This window comes from Molothrus ater, chromosome 3 (assembly GCF_012460135.2).
Source record: "Molothrus ater isolate BHLD 08-10-18 breed brown headed cowbird chromosome 3, BPBGC_Mater_1.1, whole genome shotgun sequence".
In the NCBI taxonomy this organism is placed as follows: Eukaryota; Metazoa; Chordata; class Aves; order Passeriformes; family Icteridae; genus Molothrus; species Molothrus ater.
This window is the reverse complement of record NC_050480.2, coordinates 5,304,894-5,323,500: the sequence shown is the minus strand read 5'-3', so window position 1 is coordinate 5,323,500 and position 18,607 is coordinate 5,304,894. Positions and strand designations below refer to the sequence as shown.

Genomic DNA, 18,607 nt, shown 5'->3' with positions numbered 1-18,607 from the left:
TCACTGTGGACTTGAAGATGATTGTTTTGAACATAGAGAAGCATAGAATTAAAATGGATCAGTTATTCTGAGTAGCTGGGAATGAACTTATACTAGGTTATTTAGATTTGGCTTGTGACTCTTTGGAGACTTTACATTGTATTTCACCAAATCTTTTCCTCCATGAGCAGCAGTGTACTAAAGGGCTGGCTCTTTAAGTGACAAAACAGCTCCATGTCTGCTTGCTGAACCTTACAAATTGAATCTCTACAAAGATGTGAAAATAATGTAGTGGGAACCTGTTTAAAACCATCTGATCTCATTTTGCCCTGACAAGACATTTCATAAAAGTAGTTGCCTGTATTACTTTTTGCATTGTAGAAAGGGGTGTGTTCAAGTGCAAATCTGGCAAATGAAGGAATTATAGTCTCACATAAATGCACACAGTCTCTTTCCTAAGTTCACTGTAGAAAAGAGTTATACTAACAAAGCATCCTTCCTGACAGAAAGTTACAGTTCAGAGCCACCTCAACAGATTTAGCTGTTAAAATCTGAAAGTAGATTAAGAGTGAAAATTGAACTCTGCAGGGTATGATTTCTAAAAGCATCCCTGTGATTTTTGAGTGTTAGTCTCCTGGAAGCTGTGCACCTCAATTATAGAGGTGCTTTTGAAAACCTTCCTTTGTCCTTAATGTCCATTTTATTTACAGGTTTCTGCATTACTACAGTTCAGAATTGTCAGTGGTTTTCTTCCCTTATTTTTTTCACACTGGTATCTCTGAGTACAAAGGACCCAGAGCATCACAGAAAGCCTGGCAATTCAATCCTAGAATTCCCCACGTTGTGAAATCAACTGTATTTGTTCCTGTGGCATCCTGAATGTCAGTTTTGGGAGTTTAATAGCAATGATTAACATGGAACCAGGAGCTCTGTGTTGGGATGGGTGTCCTGGTATTAATGGCAAAGCAGCAGCTGTCAGTGCTGGTCTTTGCCTGCACTCTCTGCTGCAGCTGCTGGTGCCACAGAAAGCATCAAATGCTTCAGCATAGGCCCAGCCCCTTCTGTTCAATCACTTTGAGGCCTGTGGGAGACAGTGGAATATTTTTCATCACTTTCTATACATAGAAGGTGAAGTTTTTGGGCCTCTTAATGGCCATGTGTTTTCTGTGGTGACTTGAGCTGACACCTGGGTGAAGCCCAGGGTCTCTGTACTGGCCATTCCCCTCCTGAAGTCCTGGCAGGGGTGAGGCTCAGCTTCTTTCACACAGTTTGTTCACAGCGTTTCTTCCTGCAGAGCTGCTCTGGTCTTACAAACCAGACACCTGTGTGACACCAGCCATTCTTTTTTCTGCATGTTTTAAACCTGTTGCATTCTTTTTTGCTAGATCCTGTGGGTTTCTTGCTCTACAAAGCTATAAATGGGTTTGTCCAGTTCCACTGAAAGAATCTAACTGAACAGGCTTTGCCTGGTGCAGGTTATCAGTATTGGGGAGGGATAGAGTTGAGCCCAGCTGGATCTGCAGAGTGGCCAGCAACCTCTTGTGCATTTCCATGGTGGGCCATTGCCAGGCTCAGTGGCATTCAGGGGTCACAATGGACCTAGTTGGGAACGTTCTCCTCATGTTTTATGGTGTCTGTTGCACATCTCTGTGGAAGTATTTTATCTTCAGGAATCTTTGTCTTTGCCCTCTCTGAGCAGAGAGGGTGGTACAGATGCAGTAGTAAGTGTGTCTTGGTATTTTCTTGGCTGGACATCCTTGGTGGGGGCACACTCCAAGCCTTTGGAAATAATTGTAACTTTCATTGCTGAGGCATTAAAAGAGGTTTTGTTCCATTTGGGTTTTGCTTTAAGATTGGCTTTTTTAAATAGCAACTTCCAGATCTTTTATGCTTCTCCCACACATAGGGATATCCGATGGTTTTTGCTTGGAACAGGCTGTAACACCCCTAAAACATGAGAAAAGCAAACCTTGCTTGAGACTGTCAAAGCCAACACATGATTTTTAGGGTACTGATATGGAATTCACACTGTCAGAGCACCTTGCTTGTGATGTGTGCTCCATGCACACCCAGAACATCCTGGAGTGCATCACTCAGGACCAGTTTAGTGTGCTTTCAGTATTTGTCATTCTTGCATTGTAGAAAAGTTCTTTTGGAAAAGGAGATTTTTCTAACCAATAGGAGACTTGAGATCTCTGCCTTTTACTTCTAGCTCTGACAACCATTTTCTAGCTTTCTATTTATTTTTAAACTTTCTGGACTAATACTTTGGGATACAGATGCTAAAATGGTAGTGTGTATTCCCTGCATTTGTGTCTTACCTTAGCTATGACTGTTGAAGTTGAATAGCAAAGGAAGGAAAGTTGAGGAAAAGCTGAATAAAGAAGTCTTGTCTTGGAGAAAGAGTTGGACTGTTGAATTATTTTCTATGCTGGTTTAAAACCTTCTACCTCACATCAGCCTGCAAAGGAAAAGCAGAGTAAAGCATAGATTTCTGATTTTGTTCTTAAATGACATGATTGTAAGGCCCAGTGCTGGAAGGCCTTGTTTGGGTTCAGCAGAAAGCTGTCAATTTGTAACTGAGTATTTCCTAATGCCTAATCTTTTGCCATAGGCTGCAGTAAACTCACAGCAAGGGAGCAGGCAGAACCACTGGGGGCCTGGGCTGAGCTCACCAGATGTCTAATTAATGCCTGCTGTCAGCTGCTGAAATGTCACTTACAGATATTTTTTCTTTGCAGCCACTGTTTTAATGATGAAGATTATGCACAGATGTCACTTTGTTCCTGGGTTAATGTTGTGGTTGGTAAAATGACGAGCATAAACCGCAGTGCCAAATACGTCGTCGTTTCTGAGAAGAAAGTGCCCTATGACTACCTGGTTCTGTGCACGGGACAGAGCTACCAGGTGAGCTGTGTGCAGAGTGTGCAGCACAGTATTCCCAGCTTTTCTACACTGAGTGGTGTTCCTGGGATTAGGCAGAGCAGCCTTAGCAAGGGTAGCAGCAGCAGTTTGCAGCCCTGTAGTGCAGCAGGTTGCAGGGCTGTGTCAGTGCTGGTTCTGAAGCTGGAGGAGAGGAGGGTTGGACAGTTCACTGCTCAGGGCTGGGCAGGAGGCAAAGCTGCTGGTGTTTTTGCCACCATAACCATTAAACCTGCTGAGGAGCAGGCTCAACTGACATGTGGTCCCAGCCACAGGAGACTGAACTCCAGCTGGTCTAACACCATTTGACCTAGTTTTGGAAATGGAGAGAATTCCTTATCAAATTAATTACTCATCTCACGTGATGACCATGCCTAGGCATGCCCATGGTGCTGCTTGGTGCTGTAGCACAGAGCTGAGTTTCCAGTGAGACTGAAGCAGACCCTTAGCTGCATGGGAGATGTGGAATCAAGTTTGAACTCCAGCCCCACAGGGTTAGCTTCCACTCAGACTCCCTGGGCAGGGTGGCTTCTGCCTCCTGTATCCCCATGAGGCCATCAGGCCCCATAACCAAACAGGCAGCTTGGTACAGCCCTTTTATTGCAGGGCTTTGCATTACCTGGGTGGTTTGGGGTAGAAGTTGTGAGCAAGGCATTTTGCCTTTAAAATCAGGAGATGGATATGAGCAATATCTGCCATGCTGTACCACATCCCACAGTGGTGTCTGGCTGCCTGTGTGCAGCAGGCTGTGTGGTCTGTGATCCCTTCTCACAGCAGAGGCACACTTAAACAGCAGCCCATGGGCACTGCTCAGCAGGGATGAAACAAAAACTGAAGTGTGGGCTGGAAAAGTGCTCCTAGGAAAAGGTGTTTGGAGGTAACTCTGACTTGCAATATAATTTATGGCAAGTACCTGCAGTGGAGAGAAAGGTAAAGATAGCAAGGGAAAAAGCAGGTTTTATCTGCCTTTGAGGAGAAATTCCATCATTATCATCTATTCTCACTTTCAAGCTATACAAAAGGATAAGAAGAAATGAGTGGCTTCTGTTTTATTACACAGAGCTCTAGTCCATCGTTTTTGTAAGTTGTTCCTTATTTGGTAAGCAGTCAAATTAATGCTTAGTAACATGTTGTGTTATGATTTAGAGATGTACTTGTTGAGTAAGATCTTTTGGTGTCATGCCTGTTTTATATGACCCAGCAGTATTTCAGTTGATCTGGCTGGCAGTGAGAACAGGGTTCAGGACATGGCTCAGTGGTGCTGAAGAAGTCAGAGATGAGATTGCCTTTTTGCTTTGTACAGCTCAAACTGAGTTTGTTATTGTAAAGCAGCATTACACAGTGACCATGTTACTGAATCTTCATTTGAGCTATCAAGTAGGTTTTGATCCCTTTCTCTGGGACAAAAATCTGTCATTGTAGAAGGTTGATTTTTGCTGACAAAAGGTGGAGGCAGAGCCTTTAAAAGTGATGTGTCATTCAGAGAGCTGCTGACATCGCCTTCTGTGTGTTGGGACATTTCTGCTGTGCAGTCCCTGGCGTTTGCCATGTGCACTTGCACTGACAGGGCTGTTTGAAGTGATCACCCACATCCCACAGGAAACAGGGACCACATGCACACGTGTACACTCCATGTTCCCTGTAGCCCATGAGTGCGTTTGCTGCTGCTGAGTGTGACAAAGTGTTGGGATGTGCCAGAACAGAGCCCTCAGGTAGCCAAAGTGAGGGTGTCAGTGTGTTTTGACATCTCCAACTCTGTGCCATATCCACTCACTGACTCATTTCTCCAGGCCTTGGCTCCCATGGGAGAATATATCAGTGAAATCACAAGTCAGTGGCCACAGAGATACACAGAGAAAGTCCCTTCCAATCTCTTCACTCTCAATGATGCCCAGGACTGCTTGGAGGCAGCACTCTGGCTGGAGGAACACCTCATCAGGTCCACAGGTAAGCACACACATCTACAGAAATGTTTCTTAGGCTTATTACTTCCTTTATTCCCTGACATAATTGGTACCTGATGAATTCTAACAGTCTTTCATCTGCTGTGCTTTGTTTTCCAGATTAATTTAGAATTTTTCGTTATTTTTGATACCCAGCATATTTAGCTGGGAAAGAAAGGTTTGAGATAGATTAATTATCTGCAGTTATTATAGAAAACCAAATGAGTCCCAAATGCAAATCTGTCTAGAGTCAATAATTCACCAGTGAAATAATAATTTAATTAGTGGATGTGGTTTTCTACTGTATAGAAAAATATCTAGATTTGTGGCATAACACAAAGAAAATAAGCCTAAATTAGGAAGTGTCTGTCAGCATTGTATTCAGTTGCATCAGTGACAAATTTTCACATAGAACTGCAAGTTCCTGTTACTTTTTAACCCTTAAAATCAGACATTTATGCTGATGTGCACCATCCCTGTATTTCCTCAACCTTGTTATGTGTTCTCTGTTTGTATGTTCACTAGTGTGTGCACTGTGGAAAATACCTGAGACCATCCAGGTTTCTGAGTCAGCTTTGAATAGAAAAACAGACACCAAAGAGTCAATGAGTTCATGAAATGTCAGTTCCTGCTGGCTCTGAGTCAGGACAGTTCAGAGCAGGAAAGCTATCCTTGTGGGGAATTCCTGCTGGCAGGGTGCAAGAGCAGGACTTTCCTGAAGATGTGTTTTACCTGCCTTGTTTGTGGAGTGTGATGAGAATTGGCAGTGCTTTGGTGTGGTGCAAGGTTCACACCTGCTTGGCAGTCCTTTAGGGAAGTTCTAAAAGCACTGGGAATTCCTTTATCGTCCTCCAGGTCTTGCTGTGATGGGCACAGGGGTTCATAAACATGGCAGTGTTCCTTGGCCAGCTTCTCTGGAGCAGTCCAGCTCCACCTGTCCTCCAGCTGGTGCCAGCCCTGCCCACATAGCCTTACCTGGTCTCCAGCTGCTACAGCAGCACAGACAGATGAGGGTGTTAGCTTTCCCTGTTTGCTGCTGCTAGTCCTTCATGCGTGCCCAGTCCTGGAATGTGCTCTGGTGCCCCTGTGCAGGATCGTGCCTGGGAGCAGCTGCTGGCTGGATGCAGGTGCCAGGAGGATCAGTCACTCTGCAGCAAATGGCACAATCAGATTGTCTCACCTGCCCTGGCATGAGTGCACCTGCTCCAGCAGCAGTGCTGGAGTCATGGGATGTTCATCTCCACTTTGTTCTTGCTGCTGGCCTTGGCTGCAAGGTGGAGCTGCATCCCTTAATGAGGCGCTGGCCTGGCCTCATGCGTAGAGAAGGTAAATTCACACCAGCATGAGGTTGGTCTGGAGGCACTTTTGGAGATGTGGTCTAGGAGAGATGTGACACCTTCCCCTTTCCCCCTGCTCTGGCTTCAATTCCCTCTCCTTGCTCTTCCCATCACATTCTCTACTGCTGTGCAGAGTGCCCAGCTGGAGAGGTCTTCCTCCACTGATCTCAGTTTCTCTTATTCCTCACCTTGCTTCTTCTTCTTCCAGCTGTGTTTCTTACCAACATTGTTCCTTCCGTCCTGACACTTGTGCCAGGGCTCTGGGAGGGCTTTCTGCTGCAGAGGGCCTGTGAGCAGGGCAAGCACTAGCCCCATGGCTGCCACTGTGGCTTGCTGATGAAACCCAGCCACCTAATGCATGGAACCTATTACAGCTGTAATTGGGACTAATTGAAAGTCATCTCCTATTAGCTCTGCACTTTCCATGGAAATAAAAGTAGGATGGAAGTAAAGTAAGGAACAAAACTGCTTTAATGGCCCAAAATGAAGCAATTCTTTTTTTTTCTCTTCACCTAAGCATAGTTTATTGCCTTATTAAAAGTGTGTTTGTAGGAATACTCTTGCATTAAAATTCCAGTGCATGAATCACTGACTGGAGGCAGCAATGCTTTAGCTCGTACTGGGTTTCTCCTTTGGCTTTTGCAAACTGCAAAGATTCAGGTCACATTAGGGTCACTGAAATCTTGTGCTTCTTACTTGTGGAAAATTAATGAGTCTGCTCTGCAGCAGGACGCTGACATTCAGGTAATAAACGATAAAACTACTGTAATGATCTTTATTTATGGCTGTTTTTTCTGTAGAAGGTTATTATGTTTACTCACAGATACATACATTTTCATGTAGTTAAATAATAAAAGCATCCTGAGGAACTGCTCTCTGTTCAGTGGACATAATTTCAGTCCATAATGAATATCTGCAGTTCCTAGACTACTAGCACTGTCATCTAAAAAGCCACTAATATTGTAATAAGCAGAAGCAGTAAATTGTTGATTTACAAGAGGTCAATAAAGGAGCATTGCTTTCCCTGATCTAATGCAGTTGTATTTAATATTACCATATAAACCAGAATTTTAATTTTCCTTGAGAAATGTAGGACTCTCATCTGATCTTGTCCATCCCCAAATGCCAGTGTCTAATGCAGGAACTGAGCTTCTCTCTGAGGGGGTTGTGCTGCCCAAGGGTGAAAAGTCTCAACCCAGCCTTACCTTGCAGTCAGAATGGAGCTTTTCTTGGCTGTGCCTCAGGGAAGCCCTCCTCATCCTCCTTTTCCAGCCACAGCATCCTCTTCACTCCTCATATGTTTCACTCCCTGCAAGTTGAAAACATGTAAATGTAGCACGAGGCTGTTGGCACCTGCACACCACATCCTGGCCTGCACTGTCAGCACATGGAGTTAATACAAATGAGTAGAGCAAAGCTGGTCTTTACCCACTGGTTCTGCTGGGCTGCTTCTTGCATTACACCCTGCTGTAGCAGGGAAAAGCAATCAGGCTTAGGCTTACATCTGTCTTCTCTTTTGGCACTCTGCTGAGGCCAGTGTAGCTGCAGCCAGGTGTCCTGGCAGGCACAAGCTATGGGATAGATTCTTGTGGCTTGGGAAGTCAGGCCAGTGATGGACACACTGGAGCATTCCTGTATTCTATATGATATTTATGGAAGTAGTAAGATCTCTTTCTTCTTATGTTTTCAAATTGGTACATTTGCAGGTAAAATGGTTCTGTCCCTCGGGTCATGGCTGTGAACAGTAGAAACATGTTTTCTGTCACTGGTGTGCAGTGTCCTCATGGGGCAAGTCTTTTCTCTGGCAGATATGAAGAGAGATGTTTCTTTGGCACCTACAAGGAGCCAAACTGATGGGGACAGATGAAATAACCTTGTAGTCAAAGGGGAATTGTAGAACATCTGTTAACATTTTTATCATTAATATTCTCGGGAGCTGGGGCTGTGTGCATGCTCAGATTAGTATTGTAGTAAAACATGGTCCAGTGAGATTAGCTTAGCCCATGAAACAATACAATTCAGGGCATTGGGGATGCTGTCACTTGTGGTGAGATGGAAATGCCACCACTGAGACAAACGTGGGTTGGTTGCAGCACTGCCCAGGTGAGAAACATGAAAGCACTGGGAAAGTGGTTTTTGGGCATCCTTGTACTGACAGGACACATCTGAAACACAGGAGCTGATGTGGGCAGGCAGGTGGAGGTGTTCCTGCCTCCCTCTAGACCCTGCCACTTGCGCAGGGCAAGCTGAGTGTGGCATGGCTGTGGGGTGTGTGGTGCACAGAGAGCTTGCAGGGCTGGGCTCTGACCCTCAGATGAGGGTCCTTAGCCCCAGGAGAGGAGTTCCATTTTGCCTGGATTGCTTAAAGGCTTAGTGGATCACACAACAGACAAATGCTTCTGTCACTATAGGACATGAAAGAACACAAGCACACACCACTGTTCTCAAGGTGAAGGAAAAAAAGGGAAGTTTATTTTCTGACTCCAACATTTATAGTTTTCCAAAATTGACAGCGGATTGGAGGGTGACAGTGACACCTCTCCAATGACACTGGTCAAACCAACAGTCCATCAACTCTCTCCTCCTCCATAAAGGAATGCAAAACAATGAGTTATTTACAGAAAGTGTGTGAGAAAGTTCACTACAAGAATGTCAACATCAGTAGGCTTAGAAAGTCTTAAAAAAACAGGGTGACATGCTTTCTGTTCCAAGAAGAGGGCAGAGGGAAGGAAAGGGAGAGGAGCACGTCTCAGTCTTGCTCAGAGGAATGTCAGGGTTTTATATGAAACCATCCTGAGATAAAACACACAGCTGCTCTGCTGCCTCCCAGCTCTGCCTCTCTTATTGTCAGGAGGGCTTTTGCCCTTAGGCTAGAGAGCCCTATCGTGCTCACACAGAACAGACCCTCCCCTCCTCATGTTCCTGCTCAGCTCTGACTGCACCATTCAAAGTGGCAGCAGTTCAGGACAAGAATGAGCAGGGCGCTGCCCTGCAGCTGTGCAGTGCCAGGCAGGAGGGATTGATCAGGTCTGAGCTCCCTTTGCCCAGGGCAGGAGGATGGGGCTGGATTCAGGAGCTGTTTCTGTGCTGGTGCTGATGCTCTGCAGAAGGAGCAGCAGTTCCTACATGCTGCTGTCATGGCAGCTGCTCGGATGGATGGCTGCCTGCAGCTTGCTGAGCTCCCAGCAGTGAGCAGGGATGGAACTGGCTCTGGGCTGGGCATTGTGCCACGTGCAGCTGCCTTCAGAGCTGTGCTGAGCTCTCCTCACCACCAGGGACAGGTACATCCCCATTCTCTGGAGATCAGGCTTTGGCAGAAGGGAGTGGCAGCACTGGTGACCTCCATGTGGCACAAGGGCTTTTTTTCTATAATTTGGCCTTTCCATGGTTTGTGGGGTTTTCTGAATGTTGTACTGAATTTGGTTCTGACCGCTCCCCCCTCTGTCAGTCCTTTGAAAGAGCAAAATTAGGGAGAGGGGGAGAACAAAATAAAAATGGTTATTTATTATTTATTATTTATTTGCCCCTAGAGGCTTTTTAATCAAAATAATTCAGATTATGGGATCAGGATGAATATCATATTTCTGTGTTAAGTACTTGCCTACTTTGTGGGATGTTTTGTACAGATTCTTCACTAAATTGTCTTAGCTGCTGTTGCTAGGTAACATTGTTTGCTTCATAGCATCAGAGAAACAAGAGGGTCAAAGAGTGCAATTCCACATTATTATCATCTGAGTTATACTAATAAGGTTTTCATTGTATGTCTTAGAAATTTTTCACTCTTTTTTTTTCCCTCTTAGGGAACATCATTGTCTATGGGAACACAATTGACACGTACACCACGGTAGGAGCCCTCTTATCCTTTGGGATTGATGGTTCCCGCATCCATCTGGTGCGGGCTCCGCTGGGCTCTGCCAGCCCCTGCCTGCCCGAGGCCGCCCTGGAACGGGCAGTGGGTGAGGCCCTGGCAGGGGCAGGTGTGGCTGTGCACCCTGACAGCGTCCTGGCACAGTGGGGACACGGTGACAATGGCCTCATCACCTGGGCTGCCTTCACCACTGCCTCTAGCCTCCTCCACCTGCAGTGCTCTGTAAGTACGCGCTGCCCGCGCCTTCCCTTCAGGCTGGGCTTTCAACACAAAAGCTGTTGAGTTGTGATTTCAGGGCTTACCCCAGAACCTTGGGTCCCTCCCCTGAAGATTCCCTCCCAGATGTGTCAATCACCTCTCCTTTCCCCTCCCTGACCCCTGCCAAGCACTGTCTGTCAGTCCTAGAATTCCAGAAGGGCCTCGAGTGATTGGCAGATTCAGAGGATGCCCTCTACTCCTGGGGGGGGGCATTGGGCCATCCAGGTGTCCTTTGTCCCTTGAGACCTCCCCTCCTGTACCTGGTTGGTGGGATTCCTACCCCTTCCCTTCCCCTCTCCCCAGGGTTAAAAAGAACAGCAACCACGTGGTTAGGGAGTTCTGTTGGAGCTGTTGTTGCATTCAGTGGCCTGTGGGCCAGAATAAAGCTCTGGGCTGAAACCCTCCATCAGAACCAACTCCTTTCCTTCACCATCCCCTTAAAGCTTCTCCGCCAGAGGTAAACCTGAGGAACAGACCCTCTTAAAGGAGGAGGCTCCATCCCACCACCACCAGAGCTCCTGCATGCCTGGACTTGTCTCCAAGTGCCCAGCTGCAGCATCCAGCCAGCCAAAAGTGTCTCTGGGGTAAAACACCACAGCTGCCACTATTTGGTTCAGCAGCACGGGCCAGACAAGCTCAGGCACATCCTGTCCAGCTATATTGGACATTTATCTAGCCATAACATTTACCTGCTCCCTCACAGATTTATCTATTTCCCCATTGTTTCTAGGAGATTGAATGTTCGCTTGTTGGTCTCAATGATTATTTTTTAAAAAATCCAAATAAACCTATTACCAATATTCTGACTGATTTGGATTAAAATTTATTTAAGTCACCTGACACACAAGTAATTGTGACTGCTGAGTGACAAATAGTCTTAATTCATTTTCAAAGTAATTCTAGAAATCCTTTTCTTATTTAAATGTGCAATTACTCCAGTCTATAGTTATGTGCATTTAATTGTCATAGTAGAAGCCAAAAACACTGGGATAGTATGTAACTTAATGAAAATATATTTTAAGCAAGCTCCTTTCCCTCTACATCAGTTTTTTTCACTTCCAGTACCAATATTTTATGGAAGCTGTTGGTGTGGCTCTGCTCTGAGCCTGGGGGCAGGTTCTAGCCTTTCCTAAGGGCCAGCATAGCTCTGTTTTCCTTTATTGAGCTAATCCTCAGGAGTGAGGCAGTTAAAAACCTGTATCTATAGGGAGCCACCAAGACCTCTGCTCTCCCCTCTGTGCAGCTGTTGGGGTTAACTGTGGAGAGGGTGAGCCCTGTGCCTCTCACAGAGAGCTCCCCAGGTGTTGGGGTCCCTGCTGCCCCCCCCTGCTCTGCAGCCCTTCTCTTTTTTCACATAGGGATGTTTAAGCCCTTTGTGTTGGGGTGAAGACCTCACACAGCACTTCTATCCATAGCTGTCTCCTGACTTTGGTCTCCATATCAGTAGTGATGTTCCTCCCATGCTCTTCTTTTTCCTTGAAATCTCTCTATTTTTATCCTTCCACAAAGATCTCAATGTGGTTCTTATTTTTGCAGCTTGGTATCCACTGACCAGCTCCTCTTCAGCACCCCCTCATTTTCCCCAGCACCTTGTCTGCATATCCTGCACTGTTCCTTCAGATGCCCCTTGCCTTGGGGTTTCTTTCTCCTGCCCATTTGTGCCCCATGCTCCTCCTTCCTCCATCCACGGTCCTTCCCTGTGGAGGTCTCTCTTTCACAGCCTCTAACATGAAAGACCTGCAATTACTTGTGATGTCAAGGGCTTTGTATTCTCCAAAACCAGTTCAGCTGCCATGCAAGGCTCCTGTGTCTGCCTCCAGCCATGTGGGAGGCTGGATTCAGAGGAGGAGCAGGCTCTGGAGAGCAGCTCCACCAGGAAAGCAGCTGCATTCACGAGAGACCAGGCTCTGCAGGAATCATCTCTGCAGCAGCTCTGGGCCTTTTGGGATTTCAGCAGTATCAACTGTTGATTGGCAGTTCTTGGGGACTTAATTTGTTGAGTCCTGCAGGATAAAAACAACAGGAGAAAATCTCTTCTTTCCCTACAGCAGCAGCCTCCCTCTTCCCTACCTCCTGCTCAGGCTGACAGATGGCTCCCACCTGGAGGTTGCAGCCCTCCCCTCTAGTGACCCTGTCCTGCCTGTCAGCCAGCAGGATGTGGGGCTGTGTGGTCCTCTTGCCCTCATGGGCATAGCTTCCTTGATTTTTGGCTCCCTGAGATGGTCAGAATTCCCTTAGCTGTGCATAGTTCATCACTCAGTTTATCTAAGAGCAAGCCCAGGGGCTCTGGCTCCTTCACTGCTTATCTCTGCTTATGCCAGTGCTGCTAAAATTTCCAGCTCCCTGTGCCTTTTCTTTCAGGCAGTCGAGTATCTGACACTTGCCCTTAGTCCCTAAGAAAGCATTTTAGGGGGTACAACTGGGTAACAACTTTACCCCAGTCACAGATTTATCCTGAGCTGGTGCTAAGGGAAGGACAGATTACAGATGCTCCTTTGGCCTGGCACAATTAAGTCTTGGGCTGTTCAGAATGAAGGCAGCAGGGGAAAATGTGCTCATCTGAGACCCTTTCCACCCTCTCCTCAGCCAGTAAAGGAATATTTCTTGCTGGAGGGACAGCAACTTGTTGTCAGATGGTTTTAAAAGCTGAGGGCACTGAAACTCACTCCTGGAAGTTTCACTGACACGGGAAAAGCTCTGAGTGAGGGCTCTGGGACTTCACAAACCCTTGGAGCAGTGGGACAGTGTCTTCATCTGGGCCCTTTGCAGACTGTGGTTGTGTTCATAACATCTCTCAGCCTTGTCATTCATTCTTATTCCTTTCACCCCTCTGTGGCCAGTGGGCACTCTTGACTTACATTTGTTCGGGGATCATGTTCTGCCAGCTCTCAGTTTATCCTTTGCCAGAGAGAGCTTTGAGGATGCTGCTCATGGTTGTTGCTTCTCCCCCATCTGCTGTCTGCTCCCAGCACCACCTGCTTTGCAGTGCTGGTCACACTGCCCCAGCTTCTGTGGGGGGAGAGGAGCTCAGCTTCCTTGTGCCCCAGGAGAGGGACTGTGCCCACACCATGAGAAAACAAAAGGAGAGAATTATCACTTGATTTTTTTCTTAGAGACTTAGAGCAGGAATTTATGGATTTAGGATCCTTAGCCTCTGCAGCTTCCACTGACTGAAATTCTGCTGCTATAGCTGGAATGATGATGACATTTCCCTCTGAACAAGCTTAATTTCTGATCTTTCCATTTCATTGACTGTCCCCGTGCTGGTTAGCCAAAGTAACTCAGTTTGTTAGTAAACAGGCTCAACAGTTGGGAAAACACTTGTAATGCACAATTATCCTGCTAAATTCCAAATACATTGGTGCTTTTCTGTTCCTGGGGGTTTCAGGTTGGCTTGAGCATTTGAAAGAAAACAAACTTCACAAAAGGTTCATATCTATGTTCCATGCTTGGACTAACACAGAAAATATGCAGAGCCATTTAGGCTGTTTGATGTGGCAAATGTTGGAGTTTTTAAACTTATCTAATAACCAGAAGCAGATGAGTCTAGTTTAGTAATTCTCCTTTCTACTGTCTTAGTCTTAACTTTGGTAACTGTAAGTGCTGGATCAGAAGGATCTCTCTGCTGTGACAATGGGGCTAAAATCACACTGTATTTCACATTCTTGTTTTGTAAAATAACATTCAGAATAAGGGCTGGGTTTTAATTTATGAAATCAGCCAGTAAGTAATATACAATTATCTTCACTTATTTACATCTCTTTTTAGGCATTTTTTAGCTTTGCCTACAGGACACTGGATTATGACATCTTTAAGGCTGTCACTGATGCTTGTCTTGTTTTTGATGGAAGAGTTGTGATTGATACCAAGTTCCACACCAATGATGCCAGCATCAGGGCTGCAGGTCCTCTGACAAAGTTCTCCAGGAGATACTATAGAGATGAATTAACACACAGCAACTTCAACTCCAAGGAGATTGGCTTTGAGCTTGCTGTTTCCATGCTGAGTCTCTTTGATTCAACCCCTCAGCCCAGTTCTGAGCCACCAGAAGGCTCAGACAGACTCATCCCCGTATACAGCAGGTGTAAAGTTCAAGGTATGTCCTGCTGGATTTCTGTCACACTTCCATCCCCTGTCAGGTATTTTTGCTCTTCTATAGTGCAGGCAGGTCTATCTCACCTCAGGTGCCATCTCATTTAGAAATGATGGTTTTTCAAAACATTTCAAAACCATCTAAACCAGTGCAGTACAGCACTCAAGGTTCCTTATGTACTGGGAAAAGATAATGGAAGAAGGAGGACAAACAAATACATTATTTTTTTCATTGTTAATGACATAATAAATCTCCTATTTTCATTTATGGCAGGTGGTATTCTTCCTGGGGGTTATAACTACTTGCACATTTCCAAGCCTGGAATCTCCGTGCCCTTGGATGTAGAACTTGACCCGTGTGATCGTGTAAGTTAAATAATGGAACTTTTCTTGTTTTGTGCTCCTTGTTTGTTTGGAAAAATGTTCCTGTTTAGGGTAGCTGGTTCTGGAGGCACAGTACACACCAGGTACAGCTGGAGAGAAAACCAGGAGCAGTCACAGAGCTAACTCAACCTCTTGGGTGTTCCTTTCCACACTTCCTGATATTTGACTTTCTCCAAAGATGCCTGGTTTCCATGCAGAGGACACAGGAGAGTATTAGCAGCATTTCATGCCTTCATTGCTCCCTGCAGTATGGTGCTGCAAGTGCATACAGATGATAGCATTCTGGCAGGGAAGTTCAGCTGATTTCTAGAAGAGCAGGAAGTATTGTGGAAGAGATGCTCTGTGCTGCTAGAAAATAGCAAGTCCTGCAGCTGTGAGAGTTGTCTTGGAACAGGGCCCAGGGAAGCACTCCCCATGCTGGGCTACATTCTCTTACTGAGAACTTGAGGCAAGAAAAGGACTAGATTAATATCTTTTAAAGCCAGAGAGGACTTTCCACCTAGGCAAGATCCTCTTTCACATAGATTCTACCTTTTTCCTTGGGAATTTCTGTATCAAGCCCATTTTTGCAGTTGATTTAAAGAGCAGCTTTTAAAAAGCTACTTCAGTGCTTATTCTAAAACGTGAACAGCAGTGAAACAAATGGGCTTTTTAAAAAGAAAAGGTTTAGGGAGAGGAATCAAAGCATGGCTCACCTTGCTTTTCAGATCCAGGATGAGCTATCCAGAGCAGCATGTAGTGGAGAGCAGAAAGGACTATCAGAGAGAGGAATTGGTTTTGTTACTCCAAATTGCTAGAATATGATTAGACTTATTTTGCTGCCACTCTGATTACCTGCTGATTGCCTGGAAAGGGATGATATTTTTAAAGCCACTCCAGAAACTTTGTGTAAAAATCCTAAAAGAATTTTCTAAGAAAGAAGTAAGAGAAGCTAGTGAAAGGTACTAGCTTAGGTGTGGAAATACTAAAGGTTTCTGTAGCCTAGCAACAGGTTGTAGAAATGTATAAAACTGTGACAGGAATACAGCTGGAAAAAATAATTTCAAGCTATCTGATCATCCCACTGCAATGTGAGATTTGAAGGAAATTTTTATATTTTTGTCTAAGTGATTGATTTAAGTGGCTGAAGCTAAATGCTACAGTTCGAGTGTGAATGTCCAATATTGATGATCTTTTATTGACAGTAAATGTGATATGTATGAGTGTGCTCTGTGTCATAAAGGAGCTGAACAGAGTTCAGCTGAATTACCCAAACAGAGCTGTCCAGTGTTGTTTGGGATGCCCCAGGTCATCCCTCCTGACTCCAGCTGCTGCTCCAGGAGGTCACAGGTCCCTGTGGATCCGATGTCACGCTGCCAGCACAGCCAGAGGGCCTGGGTTCCCTGGTGTCTGCAGTGACAGTGGGATGGGCAGTAACCAAACCAACCAAACCACATGGAAAATCTGTGTCCAAGCTACAGCAACATGCCCAATGAACTGCTGTGCCAGGAGTGGTCTCTCAGTTTTAACAGGAGGGTTGTGGATATTAAGCAGTGAGAGCTACAGGCTGGGAAGCGAAGCTGACCCTGTACGTGTGCCAGGTCAGGTGTTCTTCTGTCTCCACAGCTTTCCTGGTGTTTTCTGTTCCAGGGGACGGAGATTGTAACTGGGGACGCCAGTCATGGGAATTACTTCAGGATACACTTCAGCAGATACAATATGGTGGACAGCATCACCTGCTTTTCCAAAGAACCCTTCCCTGTGTCCAACTACATCTGCTTGTACGGGCAGCACGAGCGCCTCCTCAATGACCTGTACTACCGCTGGAGGGCCGGGCAGCTCACAGACCTCTACAGGTGAGAGGAGCTCACTGTTGGGCACAAAATCTACCTTCTGGCAGAATGTAAGGTTTGTCTTATTGTGCTTTGTCTTTTGGCTGTTTTCCCTTGGAACAGAAGGTAGAAAAATAGATTTAAAAATATTTTCCGTTATTTAGCAGAATTGTCGGTAAAAGTGTAAGTCCCGAAGACCTTCCTGGAAAGAGCTGTGTGTCTGAGATTTACTTAGAGGAGGAGCAATGGTTTACTTGGTTATCTTTAATCTGAATGAGCATTTTGGTGTCTTTATCACTTTTGTTTAGAATATTCAGTAGGTTAATCATTAAGCTGAACTTGAACAATCCTTTATTACTGAAGACTCACGTTCAAAAGTTGCTTTTAAAAGTATTTTTGTTGCTTTGAATCAAATTTTTAAGTTAGAGGTTTGTAGGGAGATTTTAAATAACTCGTGGTGATAGTCACACTCAGCAACTTGCCTATTTTTATCTGGTGAGAGAGACTGGAAGGCCTGGTTAGTTCTAGCCATATGCCATCTCCTCTGAGAGAATGTTTCATTGCTTTTGATTTTCATTTGAAGAAATCCCTCACGAATGATGCTTTGGAACAGAAACTCACAGATGGAGTAGTGAAGTACTGCCTTACATCAGCTGGGTAGAGACAGAAAGCCAGGCTCAGGAACAAATGATCAGTTTTTATTGTGATACAAAGTGGTGCCTGAAACATTTCCAGGTTTGATTTTGTTCTATTTACAAGTGATTAGAAGAAAGGCACGAATGGTATCAAAATTTTCAGATTAAATGTTGTTATTTAGATAACAGTTTGTAAAAGTTTGCTGTGAAGAGTGTACCGTGGTCCAGAAGATGCTTGTGACTATTGCTGCCATAGGGCTTGATTATGATTTGTAGCAAATGTTGGGGTTGTTTTACAAGAGAGGAACGGGGCACAGCAGATTTGAAATTCACCTGAAATTCACTGTCAGTGAGTGTTAACGAGGAAATGAAGGAGGGTGGCACAAGTGCATGAGAGATGGGCTGAGCAGTTGATTTCCTCTCCCTGTCATGGCTCATGCTGATGGTACATTTGGAGCACTAGAAGAACTCCTTAGGCTGGGCAAGGTACCTTCAGTTCTTTGGGGGCATCACAGTGTGCACACACGCATTGAGAGCTCACCTTTCTGTGAACCACTGCTGAGGTGTGGTCAGGGGCATTTGCCAGATGCACCAGCAGGTTTCACACCAGTAGTAACATCTGGAAGAATAAATCATCCTGCTTTGGGATTCCAGCCTGCAGCACAGGTAGCAGTATTTTCCTGACCTTGACCAAAGGATCACTGGCGTGCTGCACAGAGGGATACCACGTATCAGGGCCTCATCACATCCCTTCAGCTTTCCTTAATTAGTGATGATGAACTAATTTTGGACTTGTCTTTTACAGCCATTAGACTGTGATGTTGTTTGGGACCTTTTGCCTCATTATTTTATCTCGCCTCTCATTAGCCTGTGGCAGAATTCCTGAATTATAGTTGCCAGGTTTTTCTTATCTGTTTTTTTTTTTTTTTTTATTGCCTCCAGTTGTTTTCAGTCTTCTTTCTACCTTATCTTTAGATAGATTTGTTCTTCTCTTCTTGCTCTTTGGTCATATGAATGAAATCCCATATGTTGCTCTGCAGCAGTGAACATATGCTGCTCTTTAATCCTTGCTTGTGTGGTTCTTGTGGCACTTTAACACACACACACACACAGAGAGACACTCCCACTCATCCCAGCTTGGTGTTCCTGTTACACATGTCCACCCTGTGAGGAGGGAGCATTCTCCAGCAGGTGTAACAGGTAAACTCCCTGGCATCCCCACAGAGCAGTCCTGGCACACAGCAAGCTGGCAAAGAAATTTGATGCTTTCAGAAGGAGATGGAGCAACAGAGGAAGGCTGGCAGTATAATGTACTCTCATAATATTTCACATCTACAACCTGTCTACCTCCCCACAGTGTCACATAAAATGTGCCTAC

The 18,607-nt window shown here is 45.3% G+C and overlaps 1 protein-coding gene across 1 annotated transcript in view; it reads left to right on the top strand.

The window, feature by feature from the left end:
- CFAP61 (cilia and flagella associated protein 61) overlaps positions 1-18,607 on the top strand; it is a 90,048-nt gene that overhangs the window by 52,612 nt on the left and 18,829 nt on the right. The window contains exons 20-25 of the mRNA XM_036380220.1: positions 2,721-2,886; positions 4,692-4,848; positions 9,982-10,271; positions 14,076-14,403; positions 14,674-14,765; positions 16,413-16,618. Of these exons, the coding sequence (XP_036236113.1) occupies positions 2,721-2,886; positions 4,692-4,848; positions 9,982-10,271; positions 14,076-14,403; positions 14,674-14,765; positions 16,413-16,618 (1,239 nt within the window). The remainder of the gene's footprint in view (positions 1-2,720; positions 2,887-4,691; positions 4,849-9,981; positions 10,272-14,075; positions 14,404-14,673; positions 14,766-16,412; positions 16,619-18,607) is intronic.